Source organism: Canis aureus, chromosome 29 (assembly GCF_053574225.1).
Source record: "Canis aureus isolate CA01 chromosome 29, VMU_Caureus_v.1.0, whole genome shotgun sequence".
NCBI lineage: Eukaryota > Metazoa > Chordata > Mammalia > Carnivora > Canidae > Canis > Canis aureus.
In genome coordinates, this window is record NC_135639.1 from 40,481,343 (window position 1) to 40,495,915 (window position 14,573).

The 14,573-nt window shown below is 45.1% G+C and overlaps 1 protein-coding gene across 7 annotated transcripts in view; it reads right to left on the reverse strand.

The window, feature by feature from the left end:
- Positions 1-14,573, reverse strand: part of WDFY4 (WDFY family member 4) — a 285,914-nt gene that overhangs the window by 19,363 nt on the left and 251,978 nt on the right. For 5 of the 7 annotated variants that reach the window (XM_077878621.1, XM_077878620.1, XM_077878618.1 and 2 more), the window contains 3 exons: positions 10,418-10,571; positions 7,801-7,892; positions 240-452 (listed from right to left, as the gene is read on the reverse strand). In XM_077878621.1, coding sequence (XP_077734747.1) covers positions 240-452; positions 7,801-7,892; positions 10,418-10,571 — 459 coding nt within the window. Of the gene's footprint in view, positions 1-239; positions 453-7,800; positions 7,893-10,417; positions 10,572-12,445; positions 12,556-14,573 lie in introns of those variants that run through there. The other 2 variants (XR_013368304.1, XR_013368303.1) reach the window with 2 other exon arrangements.

Sequence of the window (14,573 nt, forward strand, 5' to 3'; positions counted from 1 at the left end):
CATGTATCACAGGGGAATGTAGTCCTCATCATTATCATTAATGACGTCATCACCCTCATCAACATCGGATGGTAACAGAAGGGTAAGTAAGCCCTGATGTTGAGGGGTGTAGGGAGACTATTACCCCTCCTCAGTTCCCTTTTGTTTCTATCCGGGAGAAAATGTCCTCACTCTCACTCTCAAGCTCACAGTTCACACACTCTTTTGAGAAAGCAAGACCAAGAACATGGATGCTGTACCTGTTTGGGTACCTGTCCAAAGTTGCTGACAAACCCCAGGATGGTGCTCCTGATTAAGGGGTCACTGATGCTGCTGAGGTCCATTTTGTCACCGTAGAAGTAGGGGTGGAAGGTATTAACAGCTTCCACCGCCGCTGACCCCTGCTGCTTGTACCCAAAAATGAGGTCGATCCAGTGGTGGAGGTTGGCACTGACAAAGTCACTTTCCAGAGCCTGGAACCAAAACCCAAAGATCATGAAAAATGAAGGCCTCTCTTAGACTTGTGAGCCCTCTTCACAGATCAGGAGGGGGCACACGTATCAGGATGCTGGCTCTGCACAGGGAAGATGTGATATTGCACTCAGCTTGATGAGCACTAAGTGAGCAGAACATATCGGCCACCTAATGACCATCTAATTCCTGTCTCCAGCTAGTGGGAAAACAGATCTGACTGCTCCCATCACCCTAGCTCATTCACTCTGTGCTATAACCAGGAGGTTCAGAAGATTTGTGTCTTCCATATCTAAACGGAAGACTGAAAATAAGGTGTTGGGGTCCTGTTGAGATCAAAATAAGAAAAAGGGAGAGCTGATTCTGATCAGAGATTCAGGTGGTTGAGACTAAGTGTAGGAGTTAGGAGAACCCATTCTGGAGCAGGCTGGACTCCAGCACTACCATGGACGCTCCTTAACATCTCTGTTCCCCAGTTCCTTCATCTTCTTTACCTACAAGTTAGGGAAAATAATTATACCTTCTTTGTGGAGATATGTGAGGTATGGTCTGTGTTCATGCCTGGTGCGCAATGAGCTCCATGTAAAGTTAGCTACACTGACTACACTGCACACCTACTAGGTGCCAGGCACTGGCTTGGGGTTTATGTGTGTTATCTCTTCCCATTAACACCATCTTCTGCTGATAGATATAATTGCTCCACTCCTGGGGCAGGTTCAGGTATGTTTTTGAACCTACTATCTCAGTCCCCAACTCCCAGGCCTCAGAATCCCTTAGCGGCTATCCAACCTTACTAAGCACATCTCACTGTACCCAAGTACCTAGAAATTATTGACATATTGGCTGTGAGGCCCTTTCTTAGTGATCTCTTAAAGGAAAAGGGTAGAATCTACCTTTGAGGTGCAGCACTGTCCCCAGGAATGTGAGCTTCTTTACTGGGGCACTTATGTTCAGTCCAGAGTACGCAATGGACAAGAGTATTTCATCTGCACACCTAAGGGGTAAGTCTATGATGACCTTGAGGAACATTCCGCCCACGTGCAGGCTGCTGTCTCCAAGGAAGGAGGACAGGAGAATTTCCAGACTCAGCCATGGAGACTTACTCTGAGCTTAAAGTTTCCACGTGACATCTAAACCTCACCCCACTCAGGAACACAGCTCCCATTGTAAGCAAGTAATATCTGCCTCCAACTAAAGGTGACATCTATCAGGAGACAGAAAGAAGGGTAGCAGAGGAGCCAAGCATGCTCCATCCTTCATGGATACAGGCCAGTTGAATTACACCAGCTCAGATTAGGGTACCCAGGTTGGCAAAATGTCCCAACAGTTGCCACCCATGAGCAAGAGAAAATGTGGGCCAGGGTTTGGAATATGCCAGTTCACCTGAGAAACGGCACCTGTTTCTACTAAGCAGAGCCCAACTTCAGGACTGTGTTCTGAGACTCAAAAACATACATTTGGGATTGTCGAAGCACCACTCACTGATCCTCTGGGAGGACATGGGCCTATAGAAGTCAGGTCATCTATGCCACATTAGTTTTTTTGAGGCATACGGCCAAAGTGGCTTCAAGAAGCCACACCTGGGTAATGCCACAAGAGTTGTGATGAAAGGCATGGTTTTTCCAAGCCTACTATCTGGCCTGGAGCACAGCTAAGAGCCTTCTGTTAATGTTTTTATTAAAGCACTTGCTGGTGACTGCAATAGCAGAATGGTCATATATCAGGGAAGACCATAGGCCAGGACATCTGACCCTCCCTCCAGGCATTTTTTCTACTCTTATTACCAACACATAGCCCATATCTTTAAGCTCTTCTAGAGTATCTTTTCTACCTCCTTTCTTTAGATGAAGCCTGGCTCTCTCCTGAGCCCCCAGTGGTGGCTACTTGCTGGGTTACATGCCATGTCTTAGGGCCTAGAGGTGGTGTTGGTATCTTCCTTGGTCCTCACTGCCACCTCCAGACCATTGTTCCTCTACCTTCTTGCTAAAAGAACAATACTTTGCTCCTCTGTAGTTCATGGAATTTAACTCTAGCCCCCCTCCTCATCCACAATGCTGCCATCTACCAACTTTTTTTTCTCATTCATCAAACATGGTGAGTCCTGGCCATGACTTCCTTTCATCTCCAAGATCTGCCATCATCCTCAGTGATTGCAATATTTCACCTCTCAGTTCCTTAAGTGCTACTTCTCCAATGATTTTGCCTGTCTCCACCTAAAGCTACCTACTCCCGCAGACACACCTTAACTCATGTCAGCATCCATAAGTACTCCAACTTCAGAATCTCTCCTTCAAACATCTCCATTGGTGAAAGCCACATCCTCACCTTGCTGGTTATTTAACTACTCTCTGAGGCTATTCTTCTACCTTGTCAAAACTTCTAGGCCCCTCACCCTTTTACTTCTTTGCAATCTATCGACACTCACCTATTTTCAGCCACATCTTGATGCAGCTTAGACTTTGTGGTATATCATTTCAATAATACTCCACTTAATACATCTTTTTATGCTATCAAATTGTGTATACTGTCTTTTCACAGCGCGCTGAAACAACTCAAATATATTATGTCTCACATAAAACATCACATAAGGGGCCACACTGATTATCCTATAATTCTGAGTCACCAATTTCAAATGGACCTGGAGCACTCCCAGAAAACTTCAGAATGTTTCTCTGGTCAAGTCGTACATTATCACTGGAGATAACTAGTTCACATTTCTTTCTCTCTCCTTACCTCTGACCCTCTCTGACTGTCTACTTTCAGCCATTGGCCACACCTCCCACTTTGCACAGAAAAATAGAGCCACCAGTTGGAAACTTCCATATCTTTCTGACAACATATATAAACGAACTTTCATCTGCAATCCCCTGACCTCTCCTCCTCCTATTTAATGCCAGAATCTGCCCAACCTTTTATCTAAAGCTAGCCCTCTACCTGTAGTTTAGATCCCAAATTCTCTTGTTTTCTCAAGAATATATTATTCCTTTCCTTGTATATTCACCCTCTCTTTCCCATTACTTTTTAAACTTACTTATTAAAATAAAAAAAGAAAATCTTAGCATTTCCTTAACCTTCCATCTCCTCCAGGTACTACTCTCTGTCTTTGTTCTCTCCTTCACAAGCAGGATTTTTGTTACTAATCCTTATCATTTCTGTTTCCTTCTTATTACTTACCTCCTTTATTTCTTCGTGTGGACTTGAGTTATTATCTTCTATTTTAGCATGAAGAACTCCCTTTGTGTTTCTTTTCTTTTTTTTTAAATATTTATTTATTTATTTATTCAGAGAGAGAGAAAGAGAGGCAGAGGCACAGGCAGAGGGGGAGAAGCAGGCTCTGTGCTGGAAGCCTGACCCGGGACTCGATCCTGGGTCCCCAGGATCACACCCTGGGCTGCAGGCGGCGCTAAACCGCTGCACCACCGGGGCTGCCCTCCCTTTGTGTTTCTTAAAGGGCAGGTCTCCTAATGATAAATTCTTTTAGTTTTATTTGTCTGGAAATGTCTTTATTTCCTCAGTTTTGAAGAATAGTTTTGCTGGCTATAAAATTCTTGGCTGATAGTCTCTCAGCACTCTGAATATTTCATACCACTGCTTTCTTACCTCTATGGTTTCTTCTTTTTTTTAAGATTGATTGATTGATTGATTGATTGATTGATTTTTTAAGATTTTATTTATTTATTCATGAGAATACAGAGAGGAGAGAGAGGCAGAGACACAGGCAGAGGGAGAAGCAGGCTCCATGCAGGGAGCCTGACATGGGATTCGATCCCGGGTCTCCAGGATCAGGCCCTGGGCCGCAGGCGGCGCTAAACCGCTGAGCCACCCGGGGCTGCCCACTTCTGTGGTTTCTAATGAAATATTAACCGTTAACCTTATTAAAGACACCTTGTAAGTGATGAGTTGCTTTTGTTGCTTTTAAGATTCTTCTTTTGACTTTCCTTTTTGACAGTTTATGATGTGTCTAAGTATAGATCTCTTTGAATTTACCCTACTTGGAATTTATTGAATGTCTTGTATGTATAAATTAATGCTTGGCATCAAAATTGGAATGTTTTTGAACATTATTTCTTCAAATATTATTTCTGCCCCTTTCTCTCCTACTTTGGAAACTTTGGTACTTCCAATTTGTATATGTTACTGTTTGATGGTGTTCTATAGATGCCTAGATTCTGCTCATTTCTCTTCACTTATTTCTTCCTGTTTCCCAGACTGGGTAATCTCAATTGACTTGTCTTCCAAGTTTGTTGATTCTTTGCCTGCTATTGATCCCTTCTAGTGAATTTTTCATCTCAGTTACTGTACTTCTCGGCTCCACAATTTCTATTTGATTTCTTTGCATAATTTCTATTTCTTTATTTATATTTTCTCATTGTCATACTTTCCTTTAGGCCTTTACACATAGTTTTATTTAATGCTTTGAACCTATTTATGATATCTGGTTTAGTCTTGTCTAGTAAGTCCGAAGTTTAGGGTTCCACAGGGATATTTCTATTGACAGCATTTTCCCCCCTCTGTATGAGCTGTACTCTTTTTCCTTTACATGTCTCATAACTTTTGTGGAAAACCAGACATTTTAGATAATATGATATGCCAACTCTGGAAATCAGATTTTTCTCTTACCCCAGGGTTTGTTGTTGTTGTTACTGTTGCTTATTGTTTTTTTATTTAGTTACTTTACTGAACCAGTTCTACAGAGTCTGTATTTTTTTGTTGTATGTGGTCACTGAAATCTCTGCTTTGTTAGCTTAATGGTCTTCTTATGATTGGATGAAGATTTCTTTAAATGCCTAGAACCAGTTAGTATTCCAGTCTTTGCCCAGGGAGGGGCTTTGCGTGCATGGCTTCAATGTTCAGCCAGGTAGCAGCTGCCTGGTAAAAACTCTGCCTTTACCTCATATCTTGCTTGCACAGAGCCTCAATGTCAGCCAGAAGTGAATCTTAGGACCTTAGGAGCATAAACACAGCCTTGTACGTGAAAGCAATCCTACAGATATGTGTATCCTAGATCCCAGGGATATTTTGAAATCGTTTCAAGCCTCCTAACAAATATCTCATTCCCTAGTTTTTCCATTTAGGCTTTTTGGTTAGTCTATTGTTTGGCCAATTATATCCACTACCTCTGGCAGCCACGGTGTTAAACAGTTGTCTCTGGTTTATTTTTTCACAAATATCACTGAAGAAAAGTCTTTTGTACTCTGCCATCTTTGAGATCATATAAAGATAGCCTTGCTGGTGGGGCCTTTCAGGGAACCATTAACAGGTCAAATAATAACAGTTCTCTGGGTATGAGACTTTGAAGGAGCCCCAACCCCATTCTTCCCCCTCCAATGACTGGTAGGCTGTTGGTTTTCACTGTTATTGTGGGCTGTTGGTTTTTTAAGCTACTATGGCACTAAAGAGGAGAAATGAGAATGGTGTAAGTTAAAACACTACAAAGCTTGCTATTATTTCAGAGATTCAGTCATTTTTCTCAAAGGAATACACCCTTGATTTTTCCAAGCCTCTAGTTAATTTCCAGAGTTCTGAAAAGTTTTTCATGACAATCTTTGCCATTATTCTTATTGCTTTTATGGAGTAGAGTATGTCCAGAGGTTCCTACTCTGATATTTTCACTGACATTGATCATTAACATCCTAACCCACTCCAACCTAATCTTTACCAAAAGAGGTCTCCCCACTATTGTCACCACCCAGTTCCCCTGGGCCACACCTCTAACCTATATCTGATGACACTGAATAAATATCTCTCCTTTGTGGCATTTTGTGCAGTTATAATTTCCCTGTTATTTGTGTGGTTATTTAATCAAGCTGCCTCCCCACTAGACCATTGGCATCTGCAGTCAGGCCTGTGTAGTGAATCTTCTCACTCGCCCCAAGCCAAGAACTTTTCTGAGAACACATTGGCAGAGGGTTGCTGCCACCTGAGGTCAATTTCATGTCTGGTCCAACTACTCAAGACCATTGGATTGTGGGAGAGATGACTACCATTACTAAATTTCCAGAGGCAAGGATAAACCAAGGAAGAATTTTCTCCTTGCCAAGGGATAAGGACAGAGGAAAAAGTACAGCTTTGTTGCTACTCAGGCCCACCCTAGATTTTTTTTCTGCTTAGGTACAATTTACATACAATAAATTTCACCCTTTTTAAATGTACAGTTCAGTGTGTACTGACAGATGCATGTGATCATGTAAGTATCATCATAACTGAGATATGACATTTACATCAACTCAAAATGTTCTCTTGTATTACTTTTCCATCATCCCCTACTCCAGTGACTACTGATCTACCTTCAATCTGCATACTTTCACCTTTCCCCGAATGTCACATAAATAGAATCCCACAGTATGGAGCTTTGGGTTTGGCTTCTGTTGCTTAAGATATGATTTTGAGATTAATTCCTATCACTACATGTATCAGTAAACTGCTTCTTATTATTGCTAAGTAGTATTCCACTATGTGGATGTATCATTTGTTTATCCATTACCAGTAGCTGGACATTTGGGTTGTTTTCAGTTTTTGATTAGCATGAATAAAAATAATGCATATTTATGTGCATGCTTTTCCGTGGACATGTCTTCATTTCTCTTGGGTCAATATAGACAAATGGAATTGCCAGGTGATAAGGCAAATGCATCTTCAACTTCATAAGAAATTACTAAATTTTTTTCCAAAGTGGCTGTACCATTTTGTTTTTCCTATCAACAATGTGTAATGAATTCTGACTGCTCCATATTCTTGCTTACTCTTGGTTTTGTCAATATTTAAAATTTTAGCCACTCTTATAAATATGTAACATCATCTCACGTGGTTTTTCTTTATGTTTCCCTGATGACAAATGAAATTGCACCTATTTTCATGGTTTGAGCTAATGCATATATTTGATCCAAATGGCCCCTACCACATCACCCTCTCTGGTTAGTAAGCCAAGTCTTCCCTATGCCTGGCACATCCTTTGGCCCATAGGAGTGGCTCAGGGCCTCTAGCTTCTCTCTGAGCTATACTGAGCAGTATGGCCCAGGGCTCAACTGCCTATAGGACCAGCTAAAGACACTAACTTGTCCTCCAGAGCATTCAAAAAGAATGTGAATGTGCCCCCTCTAGTAATTCCCACAACAAACTGGCACAAGGACATAAGGCATGGAACTCTTGAAAGAGCCCAGAACCCGAGATTTTTCCTGTTAACCTGGAGCATGAAGCCTAGCACCTTCTCTGGGCTCTCTAGACATAAAAGCCTCAGAAGTGCTTGCCACTAGCCCTCTGCTTGCACAGAAAGCCTCCGTGGAGATTGAGAAGATACTGTGGTCTCCATTCAGGATGCCAGGGCCTTGGGCATGACCTTAGTCAACTCACCTGTCTATGCAGGCTGATGAATTTCCGTGGGTCCCCATCAGCCCAGGGAGGGAGTTGCACGTCGCCCAGTGCTGTCCCATCCTGCATACAGCCTGAGTGAGGGGAGAAACAGCAGAGCTTTGAGTAAATGAGAGCCCAAACTGGGCTAGGAGTGTGGGGATATAACCCCATGCTGTCTAAGACTTCTAATTCCATGCAGATCAGGCTAAGAGCTGTGTCCTGCACAGGCCTCACTGCTTCCTGCATCTTCTGTCTGGTGGCCTCCCACCCTCTCATCTGCCTAGAATATTCCTACTTGGTCTATAAGCCTTTGACCTTCTACAAGGCCCTCCCTGCTTCCCAGGCAGGTTTGTACTTGATTCACAAGTCCTATAAAACGCCAGTACTGTGGTCATTGTTTGTTGTCTTTCTTCTTCCCTACTATTCTATGCCTTTTCATCTGGGGGCTTTCCACCCAGGGCTAGAGCAGTAAGGAGATAATCACACTAACAGTAAAAGCTATTGTATTTTGAGCATCTAACTCTATGCCAGGGCACTATGTTAGGTGTTTGGCACACATCTTATTGAATCTTCATTTAACTCTATAATTTATGCATTTTATCTCCATTTTTAAAGTGAGGATAGCAAGGTTTTTAGAGGCAGCTTCTGCAGACATTAGAAAGAGGAGTCTGGATCCAAGCCCAAGTCTCTCTCCTACCCATTAGCCACGTAACCTTGGGCATGTTGCTTAATCTCTTAGGGATTCACTTCTCCTACCTGTAGGAGCTGCAGTATTGGCACCCCCTTACCGCTGCAGTAATACCCACCCCCCCCCCCGGGCTGCTGTATTGGCAGCTTTCATTACTGGCTTATGGATTAATGGTGGAAGGATTAAAAGAGAAATAAGCATAATGTGCTTAGAAAAACTCCAGGCATAGGATGGTTGCCCAATAAACATTAGTTATAGTCTTGCTTAAACCCTCCAGAGCCTTCATGGTACAACTAGAGTAAAACCTTCGCCTCCTTCCTCTGGCCTACAGGTTTGTGTCTGATGTGGCTTTTCTTACCGTCTAGTCTCAGCTCACCTGTCACCAACTCAGATGCTCCTTCCTGGAGACCAGAATAACACAGGGATGTTGGGAGTCCCTCTTAAACCATTTTCCTACCTTCTTTCTTCATAACAATTCTCAGCATCAGACAATCTTTCACTTATTTATCTGTTTGTATTTTCTATCCCTTCCCTCTGTCCCTGTCCCTGCACAGAATGTAAATGTCTTCAGGACAATCGGTTCCAAGCGGTCCACCTAAATTCCCAAAGCCTACAAAGGTTTCTGCATACAGCAGGTGCTCAATAACCTCTTGTTCCAGGATGACTGAGGATCCTTGGTCCTTGGCACGTGTGTCATCTCTGCAACTTAGTTCCTGTCCCTGTCTGCAGGAGCCCCCACCGATTTCCAGGGCAGGAGTGGTGCTGTCCCCAGAGCACTGCCCTCAGCCCAGGCCGGCTTCCACCCCAGTCTCACTGCTTTCATGGGTCTCACCGCATCTGGTGGGAAACACCCTTCATGTTGGTTGGGGTCTCTTGATGCACGTGAGGCATCCAAGAACCTGAACACTGCCCAGGCCACCAAGTTCCATGGATCAAGCTTGCTGAGTGTGAGCATGGGCCGGGGCCTGTTTTAAATGCTCCACAGGTATTCTGGCTGCAAACCACAGCAGAAGAGGTGAATGCCTGGGTGGTGGCCAGATCTCACCTGTGCTCAACTGTGCTCCCCTGCACCCACACCTGGCTTTGGCTCAAGGTGCATAACCCTGTATGTCTTTTGGAGGAAGGAGAGCCCTGAGGGAGGAGAGCTCCGGTGCACAGGTGTGTGCTGGTGACAGTTCATAAGCACCCTCTACAGGGTGAGTGATCTTATCTCTTGTCCTCTGAGGGGAGAGTTGCCCACACCCTGCCTCAGGCTCTGACCACACATCCCCTTCCATCAGTCACCCTGATGTTTGTTGCAGAGGCTCCCAATGTACACACACAGTCACCAGGGGACCTGTTCACTGGGCTTCCTGAAATGTTTGTTCCTATTCCAAACTAATGAGAAGGCATGGTTCATCGTGGGATGGGGCCTGAAGCACAGGAAAGACGAGGAGGAGCCAGTATCCCCATACAACCACCTTTAGATGCCCTCCAGCTAGCAAACTCTCCCAGCAGACCCGGCTTCTCTGGGTCCAGCTCCCAGAGTCCAGGTTAACCCATTTGCGGGCCATGGAGGAAAATGGGGACACAGAAGGGTAGGGGCTTACCCAATGTCATTCAGGAAGGCAGGGCCAGACCTGGTTGTTAGCAGGGCTTCTCACTGAAGACTGAGACCCTGGAGACCCTCACAGGAAGGGTGTCAGGTGGGTCTGTGGCTCAGAGCCATCCTGGCAGCCCAGGGCCTAGTGTCTTTCCTTGGCTCCCACCTCATCCTTGAGTGCTGCCATCAAGGGGAGACCTCACAATGACCATGCTGGTTTAGTGAAGGGCCTTTTCATTTAATTGCCCAGCAAAGTTATTGATAAAGTTAGTCATTACCAATGAGCTTCAGAGGAGTGACCCATGTACTGCCCAGCCCTCCCTGGCTACACCCTGGCCTCCACTCACCAAACTCCACGCCGTTGCAGTTGATTAGAAACTCAGGCAGGTAAAAGAACTCTGGAGTCAGCTCCCTGACATCACTCATGTTGTCTCTGGAGGCCGACTCCCATGTGTTCTTCACACTGTGGAACATTCTGTCTGCCACATCAAAGCTTCCTCCCTGAGAGAAAAGGGGGCTGATGTGATCACTTACATGTGGTGAGAAAGATGTGCAGGCACTGCCTGTGTGGTCTCCTCTCATCCATAGCCACTGAGGCATGGGTTCCACCATTAAAGCTTTCTTTCCATTCACTCCCACACATGTTCGTTTGCCACTCCACACACACGTGCCATGGCTTTTTTATGAATCTGTTCATTCAACCATTCTCTGGACCCTGGCACTGAGGCTCCCCCAGAGGCACTGTTTATTCTCCATTTCAGAAATCTAGGTTCAGATCACAGACAGGAAAAGCACAGCCATTCATCTGACCAATTCCCCGTGTTTGTGAAGGGGCCACTCTGAATCAGGCACAGGCAGGATACAAAGAGCCCACTACAGGACAGAGGGTGGGTCAGCCATTCCATGTGGAATCAGGGCAAGCTTCCTGGAGAAGTGGGCCCCTGATGAATCTGCAAGCCTGGTGACAGAGAAGAAGTCAGAGTGTTCTGAGCAGAGGCAAGGCCAAGGCCAGGAACAGAAGCGGAAGAAAGCAGGCTAGGTCAGGGTGCTGCTGATATCTAACAGAGCAGCCTAACAAGACAGAACAGGTTTGAGGACAAAGATCTGGAGGCACACCAGCCACGCAGAGACATGAAGCTGGTTCATGAAGACATGACGTCTGCACACTCTCCACAGCCAGCCCTGGTTCCAAGGCCCATTTCCACAGGTGGCCTGATGTATCCCAAGCTCGGCAGCTTGGATCGGACCATGTAAGACTTAAAGCAAATTCTTTCCTTGGATTGCCTGCTCCTCTCATCTGAATCATCAAATCTCTTTAGTTGATGCCACACTCTTTATCAGGTGACCTTGTGGGTTGAGAGGAGGAAGAAAGGTCCGGTTGGAAGAATGAGGATGCTGGGGGCAGAAGGACTTCAAGAATGAGTTTCTGAAACTGGGCTTTGGGTCTACTTAAGTTTAGGGACACCCCAAAAACACCGCCCTAGGATTGGATAGTTCACTTATCCCCATCAGGGCTGGGCCTTTGTTCTATCAGAACTTGTCCTCCTTCTGCCAATTTCTGCAGAGTTTTTGTGGCCCGAGAACAAGTGGGTAGATACCAGAATAACAATGCCCTCCTCTGCATTGGGGCCCCTGAGGCGGGGGATGAAGGGTGAAGAAGGGGCACAGCCTTCTCTTGTCAAGTCTACCCTATGTCAGGCACTTTACACAGAGATGTCAGCTCTTAATCCTCACAGCAGATGTGTCAGGAGGGAACTGTACTTCCATTCTGCACACCAGAAAACTGAATATCCTCAGAATATATTGGTTTTCCCAAGGCTATCAAAGCAGTGGATGGCAGAACCAGGTCAATCCCATGGATGCTACTCCAAAGAGCATGCTTTCTTTGTCTTTCACAGAAAGAGCTGAGACCCCCTTGCCCCAGCTTACTGGGGGAATCCCCAGGGCTGGGGACCACATGATCTCCTACATGTGGGGCAAGGGGGTCTCAGCCCTTTCTGTGAAGGCAGAACCTGATGCACACCTGAGGCAAGCCACATTTGGACATCTTGGTGGGTTGGTCAGTTTTCTGAGTCAGATTTGAGGATCCAGTGAGGTCCCTGGATCGTCCTCTGCACACGGACAGGGACACTGAGAAAGCCAGTTGCCCCTGGGGTTGCAACGGAACACAGTACCCTGGCAATTTAAGGATGGGGCTTTTCTCCAAGGTCACTTTGCTCTTGGGTTGAAATTAGGGGATGATGCCCACCATCAGATTTAAATTGAAATGGAAACAAAATAGGGTGAGAGTGTTTTTAAATAAATCTGCACCTAACAAGTGGCTCATTGAAACATATTAAGAGCTTTGCATATTTAATCTGCAGCCGGAGCCTTACGTCTGCAAGAGATTGATGCCTTCTCGTCCTCCTGGATTCCTTTTGCAGCTTTTATGAGTGCTGATGGTAATCTCCTGAGAAACAATATGATTTGGTAATAAAAAGATTACCTGTATTAAATAAAAATAATATATACATAGGAAATATTGTTAGTGCTACAAATCTGGTTAAAGATATTACCACAAAGAAAAATGTTATTTTTTTCACAGCTGTCTAATGCATTTTAGCAAAAGTAATATCTTTAAAACTTAAGCCTGTATTATTTATAAAGGAAGCAATAACCGATTTTCCTATTTCCTATATTAATAAATGTATTTGCATACATTTGTTTCAAAATTAATGGGTTTTCTCACCTCTGCAATACAAAAGAAATGCCAAGTTCCCTAGAAGAAAAAGAGGAGCTGCTTTGTTGCTTATACTGTAAGTCTGTGGGTGGACACAGACTCTGGGGGCTACCAGCAGTGAGTCTCAGCCAGGACTGGATTCTCAGGAAAGGAAGGAAGGGGAAAAGGAATAGAAGACAGAGAAAAGGAAGGGAGAGAAGGAGTGAGACAGGGAGACACAAGGAGGGTCCACAGAGCACCACCATAAGGAAAGTCCAAACCAAAATAAAATAAAACCGCAACAAAATTAAGTCTAGAGACCAGATGGAAACCAAACAATCAGGGAGAATTACTAAGTCAAGATTTGCTCCTAAATCTATTTTGCAGATATTCTTGAATATCAAGAACAATGAATCCTATGCATACCCAACATGATGAAAAGATAATAGTAAGATTATTATTATCACGAAGGAACAACCTCTTGTCAGCAGAAGACTTTTCCCATGTGATATTATAAGAGCTAGAAGACAAGGCAGCCAAGGCCGGAGGTTTCTGAGGCAAGAGGTAAGGCTTTGGATTTTATGCCCAATTGACAATCACTCCATGAAGACGCCAGAAAGATATTCTGAATGTCTAAGGGCTCAGAAACAATATGAGCCTAGGTATCCTCCCTCAATTAAAATCCTTTACGGAGGTGTAGAATTTTGCTAAGAGATGAATCAAAATTGAAAACAAAAATAATAGAGAGAAATGGCCAATAAGGACTTCCGTTGGACACAGACGGGAGTTCAGATTAGAAGAAAGTACACGATCATAGTACATCTATTAAAACTGGAATCGGTCTTAAAAGGATGCTATGTATTAAAGGCACTACTCACTGTGTGCAGGGCCATGATATCCATGTGCACCTATGTTCCGGGGTGACCGTTGTGGGTGTAGAAATGTGTGTGAGCCTGTGAGTGTGCATGTGTGTGCACCTGCGTGTGAGGTACCTCCTGCAGTGCCAGGTGCACACAGGAAGAGGTGCCCCAAGAGCCCCACCCCGACTCCGCTTGCCCTTTGCAGGCTAGACATCAAGGAACAATCCTTGGCTTAGGTCCCAACCTCAGTGTGTGTGGGGAAGGTAACCAGGGGCTCATAAGAAGACAAGGAGGGGATCCCTGGGTGGCACAGTGGTTTGGCGCCTGCCTTTGGCCCAGGGCGCGATCCTGGAGTCCCGGGATCGAGTCCCGCGTCGGGCTCCCAGCATGGAGCCTGCTTCTCCCTCCTCCTCCTGTGTCTCTGCCTCTCTCTATCTCTCTATGCCTATCATAAATAAATAAATCTTAAAAAAAAAAAAAAGAAAGAGAAGGAAAGGAAAAAGAACTGAAAAGTTATTGGGAGCAGAAGATAAGATATGGGGGGAAGGGAGGAGGGGTGGGGTCCTGGGACAGGGGCAGAAGGGAAAGAGCAAGCGCATCCTCAGGGCAATTTTGAGACACCACCACCACCAAAGACATGAAGGGGCCAGCGTGTGCAGTGGGGGAGTCTGCAGGCTTCCTCAGAAAATGCCAGACTCTTAACATCCCATCAGGAAGCTGAGCTGTCAGCCCCATAGCGCATTTGGGGGCCCCGTGTACCAGCGGGGCTGCCTTGTGAGTCTTGCTCTCATTGGAGGGTGGGCTGACCCCAAAGAAGCCATTAGCTGTCCCCCTTTAGGATGTGGCGCTTCCCTCAACAAACAAAACGCAGGGGGATTTTGAAAAGCCTGCTGCCTACTCGCATGGGAGGATGGTAGACTTACCAGGGTGCTTGGAAACCAGCCG